The following is a 16,929-nucleotide window of genomic DNA, read 5'->3' as shown; positions in this document are numbered from 1 at the left end:
TGAAGTTTGTTGAGCCTGAGATTCTAGTGGTGTATTTAGCCAGAGATGTCTGGAAGGCTTTACATATATGGCTCTGGAGCCCGAAGGGCAAAATTTGAATAGGAAATTTGATAGTCACCTGCCTATTGTAGGAAAATAAAACTATTAGAGAGGAAGCGATTATGCTCAGAAAGCAAGTGGAGTGAGGAGACTCAGTGGGTCTCACGCTGAGAGGTGTCAACACCTGTGTCATGGGCTGAGGAAGAGGAACTTGTGGAGAAGACTGAAAAGAATTGATCAGAAGAGAATAATGAAAACTAGGAGAAGGTAATATCATGAGTCAAGTGAATACAGAGTGAAACTTGATGATAGTAATAATAGTAAACTGAACACCAGTAATCATCATATGCTATTACATTTTCTTCAGTTTTTTTCTTGGCGTTTGAGTAGAGAAGGATTAGATGGTAGATGGGTAAGTAGCTTCTGAAAAATATTCTAGATTCTTTCAAAGGCTCTAGAATTTGATTATGAAGCCCTAATTTAATTTCAAAACACAATTGATCAAATTTCCTTTTTGATAGAGCTATTTCACGAGCCCTCTTTTTACACGATGGTCCTTATTGAGGTCGTTCTGAAAGTGTTAGTTGCTCAGTTGTGTCCAACTCTTTGTGACCCCATGGACTGTAGTCCACTAGGCTCCTCTGTTCATAGGATTCTCCAGGCAAGAATACTGGAGTGGGTAGTCATTCCCTTCTCCAGGGGATCTTCCCGACCCAGGGATCAATCCCAGGTCTCCTGCCTTGCAGGCAGATTCTTTACTGTCTGAGCTACCAGGGAGGGAAGAATATTTTCTGGCAGTAACTGAGCAGTAGTTTGAAGAGGGAGGGAAAAGACATTAGGAAGACATTTGTATGTTTGCCTACCTCTGAAAAGAGATTATCTGTATCCTTACAGAGTTAGGTGAATTGTAAAAGTGGAAAGAGAACCTATTAAGTCTGTTTTATATTTTACTTTCTCTATTTGGAATGCTGGCTACTTTTTGTCCCTACCGATGTAAGCCAGTGTTTTCTCTCTCTCTTCTATGGAATAAGTTGTTAACTAGGGATTTTTCCATAGTAAGCATGTTTGGTTACATTATATTTGGAAAGTGCTATATCTTAAAAAAAAATTTTTTTTTAAACTATCACATTGAGCAATGTGACTCAGCAGAGTTAGAGCTTGAGCAGGTCCCATCATTGTTTTATCATGATATCTTACTGAGAAACATTTGTGAACAACTCTCGGCATGGAAAATGTGGGTGCAATTCAGTCATCCTTCGTGGGACTCTAGGACCTCAATAGGACTTTGCTTGGATCCCTGCTGAGTTGCTGATACATGCTGGAGGGCAGTGGTTAATGCCATTAAATATGGAGTTGCATGCTTTGGCTTTGAAGCCTCACTCTTTCACCGACCATGTGATGGGTAATGTGACCTATATTCATGAAGGGATGGTAGAATGCCTACTTTATAGGGTGGTCATGTGGATTAAATAAAATAATGTATAATGCCTGGCACATAATGAGCACTCAGGGACACTGTGATTATCATGATAATTATAATAATACTTTCTATAATTTCATTTTACAATATCTAGTCCAGAGACCCACAATGAAACAATAACCATACTGGTCTCCCCCTCACTCTCAAACCTTGTACAGAAGAAACAAAAATTACGAGAATTTCTTTTCCATGTCAGAGTGACTAAAAGACTTGGTTAATATAGATCGTGGTTGAGAAATATAATTAAAATATGTTTCATAGGACATTGAGATTTAGATAAGAAGTGCCTATGAAAGCACAAGGACCTGATTTGAGGGTGACCAGGTTATTTGCCTGACAGTCTCTATTGTAGCAGATTACCTGTGGCTCTGAATAGTTGTTGGTGTCTATTGTATCCTTTTGATGGGGCTGCTGCTAATGGAACTTAATGAGTCTCCATTACTGTTGTTCGGACTGCACTGTTTTTGAATTAGATGAAACAGTGTGCTAGATGGAGAGGCTCTAATGAAGCATATTTGGAAGTGAATAAACATATATTTTGTGCTCTTCATCATCCTTACCAATTCTAGTTTTACAGGTTCCAGAAGGTCAGGAAGCCTTTACTAAGGCTCTATTGAGTTAAAGAAGTTGAAGCAAGAGAGGGCTCCACCCGCCTAGATGATAATAAAAATGGAAAATACGACCCCCTTTATTCTTTCATTTCTATCTGCAAAGATTCCAGAAAGAAGGGGAGGATTTCTCAATCCATGTGACCTGTGATATATTCTAGAGAGGAGACATCTGACACTATTTTGGAAAGTGCTTCCTAGAACTGAGTGCCAAGCACTTCGTAATATAATCAATCACTGCTTCTCCCAGCCCCCAAATAAGATTGGGAACAATTTTTTATTTCTGCATATGGTGATGTGAGTCATGAAACTGTTGACTATATTCCCTCCCTTGCTACTTTTCACTTTATTTCTGTTTATCAAAGATTTTTAGTATTGAGAAATTGGAAAGTATACTCCTTTCTGCAAAGTAAAGAATGAACCAGAGGAAAAAAGGAAAGAAAGAAAAATGTCATAACTGTGTTAATTTCCTGGACTGCCATAACAAAGGGCTTCCCAGGTGGTACCAGTGGTAAAGAACCTGCCTGCCAATGCAGGAGACATAAGAGACCTGGGTTCCATCCTTGGGTTGGGAAGATCGCCTGGAGGAGGGCATGACAACCCACGTCAGTATTCTTGACTGGAGAAACTCATGGATAGAGGAGCCTGGCAGGCTACAGTCCATAGGGTTGTAAAAAGTGAGACACAGCTGAAGTGACTTATCACACATGCACACACACCTAACAAAGTGCAGAAATCTGGGTGTCTTACAACAATAGAAGTTTATTATCTCACAGTCCTGGAGGCTAGAAGTCCAAAATTCCGACGTTTGGAGGTCCATGCTTTCTCTAATGACTCTAGGGGAGAGTCTTTCCTCACTCCTCCTAGCTTCTGTTGCTTGCTGACAGCCCCTGGTGTTCCTTGGTTTGTAGATGCATCACTCCAGGCAGAAGGCAGTTGTCTCACATTTTCTTCCCTCTATGTCCAAATTTCCCCTTTTTTTAAGAATATGAGTTATACAGGTTTATGGTGTGCTTTAATGACCTTATTTTAACTTGATTACCTCTGTAAAGGCCCTCCTTTCAAATAAAGTCACGTTCTAGGAATACTGGGGGTTAGGATTTCAACTTATCTTATTTTGGGGGCACACAAAACAAAACCGATACCCATATAACAGAGATAGATAGATATAGATATATTTTCTTTGTTCTTTCTAATTTTCTAAATGAAATCAAGTGTTAAATTTAATTTGACTCTACTTGCAATGCACTTTTGTACTTGCATAACTGATGGTGTCTTATGCTGCTTTGACTTGAACCACCGGTTCAATATCATAATTTGGGGTTCAAGTATTCAAAATCACTTAAGAATTGGCTCAGGCTTTCTCTGATTGTAGGTTTCTTAAAATGGGCTTTGTTTGAAACCTGGGATGCTTGTTTATACTGTAGATATGAAATTTTATTTTAAAAGATCTATAAACTTTTTCCAATTATGTTTTTTATTATTGATTCTATTCCTATCATTCTGGTTTCATCCTCAGGATTTCCCTTGTCTACCAAAATAGCACAGTGCTTGACAATAGGAGATATTAAAATGTTTGTCATGTAAGTTAATGAATATGTTAATGAGTACAAATAGGCTGATTGATGAGATGATTGGAAGGCTAACTAGTAGAAGCTGGAATGTGGTTCTGAAATACTGGAGAGAAATCAGGGCTAGAAATACAATTTTTAATTTTCCTTTTTCTGGTGATAGTGGGAATTATAGGAGTGGGTGAGGGCACCTGGGATGAGTACCTACTGGATAGAGAAGAAGGCAGAAGACAGACCCAACATAGGGAAGCCGCATAGGCTGGGCAGCCACCTAGAGATGGAAGCAGAGCAGGAAGAGAGGCAGGCCAGTTCCCATCAACTTACTGCGTTTATTGCTTTTCTCCCTCCTTTTACCCTTAGGGTTACCGAGATGTACTTCCAAATGAAAGAAATGAATGAAAAGGTGTCTTTCATAAAGGACTCCTTATTGTCTTTGGACAGCCAGGTGGGACACCTGCAGGATCTCTCTGTCCTGACAGTGGATACCTTAAAAGTCCTTTCTGCTGTTGACACCTTACAAGAAGATGAGGCTCTCCTGGCCAATAGAAAGCATTCTACTTGCAGAAAACTTCCCCACAGCTGGAGCAATGTCATCTGTGCAGAGGTTCTGGGCAGCATGCCACTCTCTGAGAAGAAGAAGTATCAGTGTTATAGCATGCCCCCTTCTTTGCTGCGGAGCCTGGCCAGAGGCTGGTATCCCCCACGAGGGCAGAAAGGGCCCTTTCTTGAGATTACAGATCAAGAGGCTTCAAATGTAAGAGATGACCAAGGAGAGCAAGAAACAAAAAATCGTGTAGTTGCTTCTGGGGTGATGCTGAACAGACAGGCACACCCAAAGTATGGCCAATATCTCCTGGTCCCTTCTTATCTAGAACAAGTTTCTTATTCTGCAAAAACTGACTTGCCTCTGTCCACACCATCTGTGGAAGCAGGTATAGATGGGCTGACAACTGAACACGTCAGCCAGACTGAGGTCCCTGTTCATCTGATGTGGCAGACCCCGGGTGTCTCAGCCAAGGGCCCCGTGGTGGAAACCAAGGAGCAGTGTGAGTCACTTGGTCAGATACCAGCCAGAGAAGACAAGGGGGAACGAGTGCTCCCCACTTTGATTTGCACACCTGCACCCACGAGAGTGTCCTCCCTCCCTTCCCAGGTCATGAGCATGCAACCTGGAGGTGGGTATGTGAACTGGGCATTTTCAGAAGGTGATGAAACTGGTGTGTTTAGCACCAAGAAGCAATGTCAAATCAGCATGGCCTCCGCTTGTAACCATGACTCCAGACAGAGTGAACACGGCCAGAGGCAGAACCGGGGCAGATCCCTGTCTGATAACTCGGCAAGACTGGCCCAGAGGAATTGCTCAGAAGTACTTCCATGGCTCCAGCCAAACACATCCTTTCGAATCAGTCTGCTTCGGAAAGACAAGCCCTTCCCTGGGAATCAGAGCTTGAGATTACACAAGGAGGAGAAGTTGAAGATCTCTAAGATTAAAAGTAAGAAGTAAACACTTAAAAACCGGGATTAAATTCTCACCTTGCTACCATTCTCATTCTCCCCATTCTCTCAGTCTTACCTGTGAAACACAATGGTTCCACATACTGTCTTTATTGTCTCATGTAAATCATTTCCCTTACAGATCTATCAAAATTCTCAGAGATAGGACAGTCAAAATGGATCAAAACAAAATTGCTAACCAAGGATAGGAAACTGTCAAAGAAGAAGAAGAAAACACAAGCACTGCAGGTGCCAGTAAGTGCCTTTTATGTTTTTGGCAACTGAGGTAGTATCCTATCTTAGCTTGAGTTCTCTTTATTCTAAAGTGCCAAGTACACAAAATAACACTGTCCTGGAAGGAATGGAGATGTAAATCTTAAGAGTCAGCAGAGCTGATTTGCAACAATTCATTTATCAACTCATATGTTGAAGGACTTTTGTGTTATTTTCAGTTTTTGCCTATTCCACTTAAGCTGCTAAGAACATTTGTGTACAAGTCTTTGTGTGGACATATGTTTTCATTTCTCTTTGGTAACTAGGAGTAGAATAGTAAAGTCATATGGTAAGTATTTGTTTAATTTTAGAAGAAACTTACATTGCCACCAGTTTATGAGTAGCGGTTTATGAGCATTCCAGTGGTCCACGTCCTTGCCAGTCCTTAGTAGGCTCAGTCTTTTTGATTTTAGCATATTAGTGAGTGGACAGTGGTATCTCACAGTGGTTTCATGTGCCTTTCCATAGTGACTCATGCAGAATCACCTTTTGAAGGAGACTTAATGTGCATAAAGAATGTGCTTCCTTCAGGGAACATGCGATGAGTTGCTGGGATCCCATAAAATATGAGTTTAGAATTATGTTCTAATTATGTTCTAAAATGGCCAGAGTTAAAATAAGAACTATTACCTGAGCTCAAGCACTAATAACTTGCTTTTGTTTGTTATCTTGTAGTTTGTCGATTTATCTCATTTCTTCTCTGCCCCTGTGAAGCACATGAGGCAGCCGTTATTGTTAGCTCTCTGTTATTTTAATGATGTAGGGAATGGAGCTCATAGACATGAAGTGATTTGCTCAGTTCATGTAGTTTCTGAGTGACAGGGATAGAATTCTAACCAGTTCTTTCAGACCCTTATGTTTTTGTTGTTTTGCTTTATACCAGTGGTTCTTAAACTGCGGTCTCCCATCAGCATTACCTGAAAACTTAAGAGATTCAAATTTGCCCTCTCCTCAGACCTACTAAGGGCTTCCCAGGTGGCACTAGTGGTAAAGAACCCACCTGCCAATTGCAGGAAACATAAGAGACGCAGGTAGGATCCCTGAGTTGGGAGGATCCCCTGGAGGAGGGCATGGCAACTCCAGAATTCTTGCTTGGAAAATCCCATAGACAGTGGAGCCTGGCGGGCTACAGTCCATGGGGTTACAAAGAGTCATAAACGACTGAAGGGACTTACCGCACACACAGACCTACTGAATCACACACAGTTCCTGAGGATGGGACCCAGAAATCTGTGGGTTTAACACAGTCCTGGGTGTTTCTGATACACACTCAAGTTTGAGAAACCCTGCTCCCCACCCTGGTTCTCAGTCATGACTGCAAATAGGAAAGTCACATGGATGCTTGTGTCCTGCCAGCACGAGTGATGGAAGTTTAACACTTCCCAGGTGATTTTAATGTGCAGCCAATATTAACAACCGCTGTTCTTCAACATCGGAGAAGGCAATGGCACCCCACTCCAGTACTCTTGCCTGGAAAATCCCATGGACGGAGGAGCCTGGAAGGCTGCGGTCCATGGGGTTGCTGAGGGTCGGACACGACTGAGTGACTTCACTTTCACTTTTCACTTTCATGCATTGGAGAAGGAAATGGCAACCCACTCCAGTGTTCTTGCCTGGAGAATCCCAGGGACAGGGGAGCCTGGTGGGCTGCCGTCTATGGGGTCACACAGAGTCGGACACGACTGAAGTGACTTAGCAGTAGCAGCAGCAGTTCTTCAACATGCGGTTGTTGTTCTGTTGCTCAGTTGTATCCAACTCTTTGCAACTCCATGGACTGCAGCACACCAGACTTCACTCAGTTCTCAGTTCAGTCTCTCAGTTGTGTCTGACTCTTTGCGACCCCATGAACCGCAGCACGCCAGGCCTCCCTGTCCATCACCAATTCCCAGAGTTCACCCAAACCCATGTCCATCGAGTTGATGACGCCATCCAACCATCTCATCCTCTGTCATCCCCTTTTCCTCCTGCCCTCAATCTTTCCCAACATCGTCTTTTCCAGTGAGTCAGCTCTTCACATCAGGTGGCCAAAGTATTGGAGTTTCAGCTTCAACGTCAGTCCTTCCAATGAACACCCAGGACTGAGTTCCTTTAGGATGGACTGGGATAGACTTTAGGATGGACAGCACACCAGACTTCACTGTCCTTCACCATCTCCCAGAGTTTGCTCAAACTCATGTCAGTGATAACTGTGATTTGGAATCTATTCAGATTAACGTCACTCTGTTCCAACGAATGTCTTTCTTTCTAGGTCATAACAGTCAACACCTGCTCTCAAAGTGACCAGTTGAACCCAGAGCCTGGAGAAAAGATCTCAGAAGCACACAAGGGCAGCAAGAACTGGATTCCAGTGTCCAAATTTAATCAGATAAGTATGTAACAGTCTGCATTCTTGAGTTACCCAAACCCTGGTAATTTCCTCAGGGTATGGTCTTTAGACCAGTTGGGGGTACCTGCTGTTCTTAAGTGGAGGTGAGAGAATGAGAAGGGGCCACACTTTCTTAGATAAATAGCTCTTTTCTGCTTTTAGTTTTTATGAAAGAGATTCAATTTGCATTTGTTTAATAGGATAATTGTCAGAATTCAGAAAAGAAAAATTAAAATCAATTAAAATGTAGATGGTCTCCTATTCAGAGCTGTTGAATCTGCATCAAGGAGTATTCATTTAGTCTGACTTATGGGGTGAGTTGTCCAATGTTATAAATTAATCTTTAAAGTTCAGGCGACGTTGATATGGGCCCTTACACAGAACTCAGCGGATTGAGTTGTAGTTGGTCATTTACAACTGCTCCCATATAGTGTTTATTCCATCGGCAAGATTCCCTTAAACTTAATAGTAATGATGTTTGTAGAGGATAGAAGACAGATGAGTGAGCTAGGAATGAAGACTGTGAGCTAAGCGTAGACTGTGAAATAAGCCTGGACAGATGCGTTGAGGACATATTAGGAAGAGAATAGGTAGCAATGAACTGAACATTGAACCTCTTCCATTTGATACTAAGAGACCCTTACTAATTTTTAAACAGAACGGACTATGTGGTTAGCAAGTCATAAATATTTAAAATTATTTGAAGTACTAAATTTAAGGTACATGTATTAGTTTTAGATATACAACATAATGATTTGATGTATGTCTGTGTTGCAAAATTAGTAGCACAGTAAGTTAATGTCCATCACCACCTATAGTTAACAATTATTTTTTCTTGTGATGAGAACTTTTAAGATCTATTATCTTAGCCACTATATAGTATTGTTAAACTATAACCACCATGCTGTATATTACCTCCCCAGGTATTTATTTATCTTATAGCTGGAGTTTGTACATTTTGACCATCTTCTCTTATTTCAAAAAAATTCAAACTGAGAAAGATGGGAGTGGCAGGAGGGTTCTGGCAAAGAATCTCATTTAAATGTGATGATCAGGAAGAAAGAGAAGACCTAGAGAATTAGGCTAATTCCAGGTGTTTGGCTAATCTGAAGACTTCAGGAGGCCTAGTGTCTTGATCCACATTCTGGGTTGAGAACTTTGTTTTTTTAAAAACTTGTCTGAGTTAAGAATTGAAAAAGAATTAAAAAACATTTTTGAGGGTGCCCTGTCAGGTAGCTCCTTCTAAACACAAAAGGTAAAGTTTTGAGGAAATTAATTATGAAAGGAAAAGCATAGTTTTAGATTTTCATAGAGGTATTTTATTTTAATTGTAGTACTGTACTCTCATTGAGATCATATTTATCATAATTTTATTATGTTATGAGAAGTATCATATATACAATTTTGTGATTTTTTTCAGTAGCTTTTTTTGCATTACCTGTATACTTTTTTCCAGCACCAAATAGTAGGAAAAAATAACAACTACTTTTAGCCAGGGACTTTTAATAAGTATTTTTCTCAGAATTTATCCAACCAAATATTTATTAAACTATTATTGATTACCTACTATATGCCAGTGACTCTGTAAATACCAGGTATAAAAAATATTAACAATAATGATCCTTGTTAAGTTTTTTAAAGAAAAGGCTAAAAATTAAAACTATTTGCTGGCATTCTTTTCTTTCTTTTGTCTCAGTTTGATTTTGTCTTCTTTTTTAAATAGCCTACAGTAATGCTATTAAGGAAGAATTACTAACAATTTGGATCTCAAATTTCATGTATTTTGAATAAAGCATGGATGACAAGGTTCAGGGGAAAGTGAAAATTACTAAAGGTATTTTATAGGAAGATAGGGTATGGATAATTCTTTGATAGAGAAGTATTAATTGTAAACATAAGGGTAACTATGGAAGAATAGAAATGGGGTAAATAGCTTTCAACCGCTTGAGTAAAAAAGACAAAAGAATCTTGGTAAAATTTGCTTAACAGAGAAAAGAAAAGTATATTCCAATTTAGATAAATGCAGTGTTGAGATCTTTTATTTGTAACTGTGATTCACATATAACACATTTTCATGTATTCTCTAATTTTTTCCTTCCTTTTAACAAGGTCTAGAATCTTACATATATCAGAAAATGAAAACGAAAGGAGCTGAACGACATCCTGTACAAGTCAGTGATTATGGAAGGCAGTCTCAAGAGGTGAAAGCATTTTATTTGAAATTTTAAAAGCTCAGTTTTCACCCCCTCTCCTCCCACTTTATTATTTCTTTGTTGTTCTCTTTTTTTGCTATTTATCCATCCAATAACTTATCCTGAGCATTTTAGCATAAATGAGAAAAAGTTTAGGAATTTTTGACACTGTTTTCAAATATATAAAAGTTGCCACATGGAAGAAAAATACCTCTAATATACTTTTCAGAGGTAGAGCTAAAAAACAACATATACAAACTACTGGGAGACAGGTTTCAGCCTGATTTGAGAAGGAATTTTTACCTTTTGCAGCTTTCTGGGGATGGAATGGTTTATCTCACAGTAGTTAATGTCTCACTCAGTGTGGTTAGTTAAACAGGCCAAGCCAACTTCTTTGTAGATGTGTTGGAGGGGATTGGACATTTCAGAGTAAAGGACCTTTAGTGTTTCTTCAATACTGATTTTTCAGTCTGTTTTTCTTTCTGTCTGCAAATATGTGCTTGTTTTATTGCCACCCACCATGGGGGAAGCATGATCTAATTAGACTAGCCACCACCTAATGCCCCCCCCCCAATATAATTTTGACCTTTGTTTGAATATTACCTCTGTGACCTTGGAAAGTGTGTACAAATCACCTATGTGGACATATACTACAACCTCAGATGTTCTTATAGGAAGGTAATCTGTGAAACAGAATACTACTTGAAGGTAGTCAGGGAACCTGTCTGCCCTGTCAAATCCTGGCTCTTCCACTTCCTAGGTTTCAAAGTTATACATATCAATTAACCTTATGAGCTTCATTAGCTTCATCTCTAAAATGGGGTTAATGCCATCCTTACCAGTTTAATAGTGGATAACAAAAATAACAGTAGTGAAAATGCCTGTAATAATGCTTGGAGTGGCTCCCCTGGTGGTTCAGAAGGTAAAGAATCCACCTGCAACGCAGGGTTCGATTCCTAGGCTGGGAAGATTCCCAGGAGAAGGGAATGACTACCCATTCCAGTATTCTTGACTGGAGAATTCCATGGACAGAGGAACCTGGCGGGCTCCAGTCCATGGGGTGGTAAAGAGTCTGACATGACTGAGCAGCTGAGTATGCACGCACACAGTGCTGGGAGTATACTGGATTTTAAGAAATAATTTGAATCTAAAGAGAAATAGAATGAGATATCTCAAAGGTAACATTCTGAATAATAATTAACTGAAATAATGATCTGGTGATTGGGTATAACAGTGTAATGATCAATGTTTCCTGTCAACTTTGACTTCATGCCTTCTTTCACATCCTTAACAGATGTTATATGTTCACTCTCAATTTTGTAAAAACCATTATATATTACAGTTTCTCTTTGATGTTCCCATAAAATTCTTTCTGTTAAAGCTGGTCACTGCATTGAATTACTCATATATTGTGCTAACATTATTCATCTTTCCAGCTTGAGTTTTGATACTTAATAAAAGAAATATTGAGCTAGAGGAAGGGAAAAGAAAACAACCATATCCTCCAAGGAGTGTGTTTTGCAAATGTGTTGTTGGAAGCTTGAGGTGGGAGAAAGTTGGGTGAGCATGTAATGATCTTTCGCTTTTCCTCAGGATCTTAGCAAAAGCTCTTTGTGGGATTCCAGGAACACCACAGTCAACAGGAAGTCTCAGTGAGTATTTCTGAATGTCTGTCTTTAAGCATCTTTGGCTTCTGTTCTTTTTTTAACTGGACTGGGAACCAAGGTTTAATTGGGTCAGAAAAGGAGAAAAAAGAGAAGTATGTCCAACAACAATATTTTTCTTTTGTTAGAAAGAATGATGATTATTTATTCTCCTAGCTTTCCTGTTTTTGGCAACAAGATCTCACCTTAGTGCCTTTTAAGAATATAATGAAACATGTGCTATTGCATCAAATTAACCATTTTGTCTTTTTTAGTGTCAAAAAAGCACACATGAAATAATAAGTATCATATCTTTTCTGATGTGAAATTTGCATTAAAAATTAAGTATAAGTCTGTCTTGACTGAAAAAAAGACTTAGAGTGAAGACTAGATAGTTCTTTCCCTTAGTATTTTTTTCCCCAAATGTTTCTGTTTAGTTTCTAAGATGGATCTTTCTGGTTTCTCCTTAACGTCCTAAGTGTTCATCAAAACAGTAACAATTTGAGAAGGTGTGAGACAGGAGGACAGGGCTAGAGAGAGCAGATAGAGAACTCACATTTTTGTAGACTTGAGACTCCTGGATTTTTATTACTCGGAGAATATTTGAACACCAACCAGGCAGATTATTCTATTTTGTTTGTAGGTTTTATGGACCTTTCCAGTTACATCATCAAATTGACTATTCTTACAGCTAAAGGAGCAGAATTCAAAAGCATGTGTACTCTACAAAGGGGCCATTGATGTCAGGCAGGTGGAATATGATGGTCAGTTGGCAGTCAGCTGTGTTTGAGATGGCCTTTTCTCTGAAGCTCCCATCAAGGTCTCTCTGTGCAAGCCTGCCTCTAGAATTAATGTGCACATGTCTTTCTTCTCCCAAAGGTTCAGTAGTTTGTGCTCATGCAGAGTGGTGGGTTATTGCAGCATGAAATTAAACAATAATTGTAATTGTACTTTCTTCCCCAAGGACCTTACGTTCTGGAGATATTCTTTGAATGCACTTATTTTGACTTGCCCATGGCCACTTGTGCACTTGAGCAGGGCACGTAACCATTTAAAGAGAGCTAATTTCAGCCTTGAACATTTAGGGATCACGTGGGCTAATGAAACTGATTTGTAGGCTTGTCCAGAGACATTCATAGACTCATTTGTAGGCATCTACTTTGCATAGTTCAGGAACCCTTTAGTTTAATTGATCAAGAAGAATACAAATACAGTTAAATCTTATATATGTTGTGTGATCACACAGCTAATTAAAAACAAAAACCAACAACTGCTTTTCAGTTAGCTTAGGGCATACACAGTAAATGACTTACGTGCATATCTGGTGCTCGTTTTTCTATGAAAATAATTGTAGGGCTGTAAACTGTTTCTCTAAAAGTAGGGGTCAGATGTAACTGATACTCTTCCTTTAAAGTAGTATATACACATGTGTATACATATATGCTTATAGACTCTGTATTATTTAGTGTTTCGTGCACTTTTTCTATCTTTGATCATTGAAAAATTTAAGCATTATCTAAACAACTTTAATTTTTCAAACAGGTTGAGAAGTTCAAATGGAGTTAACAGTAAGTTTTTATATTTTTTCATATTATTATTGGTGAGGTTTACACTCCTGCTGAGATTTTTAGTTCTTGAAATCCTGTTTGTGGTTTTGTCTACTATACAGAGTAGCAAATGCAGTAGAAAAGGAGAAAGTTTTTGAATGTCTTTCCCCAGATAAATCAGGACTGATATCTGGTTTAAAATTTTTTGGAGTAACCAATTTTCAACCATGATTTTCCAGTGAGTAAGAGTATACTCACTCAGCTCATTTAGACTGCTTGACAACTCCTACTGTGATGTTTTAACACATTGCCCAGTAAGAACTCATGAGATTGTATGTAGATCTTTCTTTTGTGGCTTCAGTGGGACTCTGTGCCCCAAGTGGCTAAGTAGGACCAAGCCTGCGTTGGTGAGACACCTCCCTCACCGAAACCACTCTCTATAGCCACTTTCAGATTTACCCCTTTTTGTCTTCTTGACCCCTTGAACAGATCAGAAACCTTCCTCTTCTGTGGTCTTGCTCCATCGCAATTTCTTGTATTTTCAGTACATCCTTTGCAGTTGATTCCTTCTCATCAGCTCAAAAAATTTGTCGTGTACAAAAGAAAAAAATAATCCTTTTCTTGATTTTACCTGGCTTTCAGACTGCCACTCCCGTTCCTTACCTCCAAATTAACTGAAACAGTGTTATTCCAGAAAGGAACAGTCTTTTCTGATGATCTTACCTTTTACCCAGCACCCCCAAAGGGAGGGAGTTTTGCTCCTTTGCTTATGCAGCAGCAAAAAGCCAGAGACATCTGTGAAATTGGGCTCATTACGCTGCTTATTCTACAAAGTATAAAGCCGTTACCACCATGAGACCAAAGTTCTCCACTTTAATTCTGACTTTATGAAATGGCAAAACTGTTGGAAAGGATTTCTCTTGAGCCTTGTAATTTAAGACATGAGCAGATAGAAGAGAACCAGTTGAACTTGCAAGAGGTATTCCCAATACGCAGTCCTTCTGTAACCACACAAATCCCTTGCTGTCACCTTCCCTTCCACCTCCTTTGTTTCTGATATATACCTCTTAATATGTTTTCATCATTTTGTTGTCATTTTTAAGTCAGTGAAGTAGTCTGCTAATAACTTGATATTAATAATGTCTTTATGTGGGCACTGCATCTTGGCAGGGAGCTCAGAGAATTGTGCTTCTGGGATGTCGTGAAATGTGATGGGCAGCTGCGTGCCTTCTGCAACCCAGAGGTGTAATTGGTTCAGAGGAAATACATCTTTGAGGCTAATATTACCTGTCTTTCTTCAATTCCCTATATAAATATATTTGGAGATATTGCATTGATGATTGGAAGCTGTCAGGATACCATGCACGATAATGTGGTTAAAGGATATTAGACAATCTTTTTCGAAAACCGAGAAGCCGTTCTGATTAACCTGTTCAATAATAACTTTGAAGGCAATATATTCATAAGTATGTATTTATCTCCAGCCAAGTAATTAAAATGTCAATCTTCTCTGTAATTTCAGAAATCTCAGACTCCTTAAAAAGCCCTCAAGAGCCTCACCATCATTATTCAGGTAGGATGCATGTACACATGGATGTATCAATGGAACTAGATGTGTGTGAGACTGCATTTGGAAACAAAAGCATTAATGAATTTGTGGTGTTGATATGGCTCCAACTTGAAAAGTTGTTTACTCTGATGAGAACATATTCAGGTTTATTGGGAAAGCAAGTTGTTAGGATTTAAGAAGTTTTGAATTAAAAAAAAAATGTTTGTATTGGTAAGTTCCAAATTGTAAAAGGGAAAGATGACCTTGAGATCTGAAAATTCCTTACAAGGTCAAAACCAGAGATCTTTGTGTTTTGGGCTGGAGAGGAGACAGGCCTGGGGCTGGTTCTCTAAGGCAGGGTTTTGTACCCTTACTGGGCCCTCAGTGAACAGAACCACTGAATGAATGCCAGCCCCACAGGGGGTGTTCAACAAAGACACCTTAAGGGATGTTATTAAACAAGACGTCAAGGGTCTTGACTCTCTTAAGCAACATCGTTTCACAGTGATTCAGTAGTCTTTCTTTCAAAGTGGGAATAATTGTACTTGCCCTTCCTGAGGAGCAATCTGCCAAAGGGCTAGTTGAGAATAAAGGAAACCCTTTGAAATGCAAAGTAATGTAACAACCAACTGGACTCATGCCATTTGGTGGTCTTTTGGGTATCATTGCTTTCAGCATTGGATTAGATACTACACGAGTGAACTTTTTATACACTCTTAAAGCTGAGTACAAGAGTACAAGTGTATTGGTGTGATAATTACCATTATTATTATATCAAGGTCATGGGTTCAGGGTTCGGCAATAGGCTACCTTATCCTGAATTTTCCTCTGTAGCGAATAGTGTTTCAGTGGATTTCAGACTCCACATTCCAGGCTCTCATAACTGGGTGTTTCAGCTCAGCAGTAATCTGTTATTTTGACTCCAGCTGTCAGCTGAAGAAAGTCTCTGGTGAGGAACACTGTAACTGACATTGATTCTGATCTGTTAGGATACAACTCTTAACAGGAAAATTCAGATCACTTGCTTCTAATTAAAATTAGTCTTCAGCTCTCTCCGGGAAAAGAAAATGAACTCTGAAAAATCAACAGTAGATGTCCCCACAGCCCACTGTGCACTAGTTTGATCTGGAAAAGAAAAACCAGAGAATGAAGACCACAGATTAAAATGCTCTTTAAAAGCAAGTTCCACATATGTATGGATTAGTGTGGTATTTGCTATTCAGGAGGGTGTAGGTGACAACCCTAGCTCAGGATTTACTAGATAATCTTATATAATCTGTTACTAAAACTGGGATATCCTTCCTGTTTAAGGCATAGTTTATTTTAAATACTGTAGTATAGATACTGTTTTTGATAAAGGAACAACTAAAGGGTCTTCAAAGTAAAATATTGTAGCATTATATGAGTATATTGATGTGGGAAATCCTTCTATAAATTCAGTCTACTGATGCGTACTTAAAATAGTAAATCTGCTTTTGTTTGCAGCCATTGAAAGGAACAATTTAATGAGGCTTTCTCAGACCATACCGTTTACACCAATCCAACTGTTTGGTGAGTGCTGTTTCTACCTTCTTGAGGTTGTGCCAGGGCAAAGGCAGAACATCTGAGTGAATCATAGGAGAAAACATTTTGCATAATTTTAGTTGAAGATATTCTTTTACCCATGGTTGCAGTTTAGCAATATTAATTTCCTAAAATGGAAACTCTTATTAACTGCCTGGCTGGTATCTAGGCTCAAAACCTAATATACTATGGGGACAGGACTATAATGAGCAGCAGTTGGGGGAAAAAGCAATACTGTTGCACCGGGCATTCACTGATTTAAGGCTGGAAAAAGTAGAATAGAAAAGAACCAACCAGTCATACGTAATAAACAGAGGAGAAAGCATTCAATGTCAATACAGAAGAAGCTAACAGACATCTAAAGAGAAATGCTTGGTATATTGCTTTTAATTTGTTTGTTTTGTTTCATGTAAACTAATTGCTCTTAGCTCAGAGAACAAATGTGATTTTTAAAGGCAGGAGTAGTAGAGAAAAACAAACTCATGGTAGCCATGCTGCTGCTGCTGCTAAGTCACTTCAGTCGTGTCTGACTCTGTGCGACCCCAGAGATGGCAGCCCACCCGTCCCTGGGGTTCTCCAGGCAAGAACACTGGAGTGGGTTGCCA

General features: G+C 39.3%; 1 protein-coding gene across 2 annotated transcripts in view; it reads left to right on the top strand.

Annotated features, from left to right (window-relative positions):
• TRPM6 (transient receptor potential cation channel subfamily M member 6) overlaps positions 1-16,929 on the top strand; it is a 166,564-nt gene that overhangs the window by 130,182 nt on the left and 19,453 nt on the right. For both annotated transcript variants that reach the window (XM_061425553.1, XM_061425552.1), the window contains exons 26-33: positions 4,059-5,191; positions 5,335-5,447; positions 7,714-7,834; positions 9,940-10,031; positions 11,616-11,674; positions 13,208-13,233; positions 14,735-14,785; positions 16,247-16,312. In XM_061425553.1, the coding sequence (XP_061281537.1) occupies positions 4,059-5,191; positions 5,335-5,447; positions 7,714-7,834; positions 9,940-10,031; positions 11,616-11,674; positions 13,208-13,233; positions 14,735-14,785; positions 16,247-16,312 (1,661 nt within the window). The remainder of the gene's footprint in view (positions 1-4,058; positions 5,192-5,334; positions 5,448-7,713; positions 7,835-9,939; positions 10,032-11,615; positions 11,675-13,207; positions 13,234-14,734; positions 14,786-16,246; positions 16,313-16,929) is intronic.

The sequence above is a fragment of the Bos javanicus genome, chromosome 8 (genome assembly GCF_032452875.1).
Source record: "Bos javanicus breed banteng chromosome 8, ARS-OSU_banteng_1.0, whole genome shotgun sequence".
In the NCBI taxonomy this organism is placed as follows: Eukaryota; Metazoa; Chordata; class Mammalia; order Artiodactyla; family Bovidae; genus Bos; species Bos javanicus.
The sequence above is the reverse complement of the archived record's forward strand: the minus strand, read 5'-3'. Positions and strand labels throughout refer to the sequence as shown.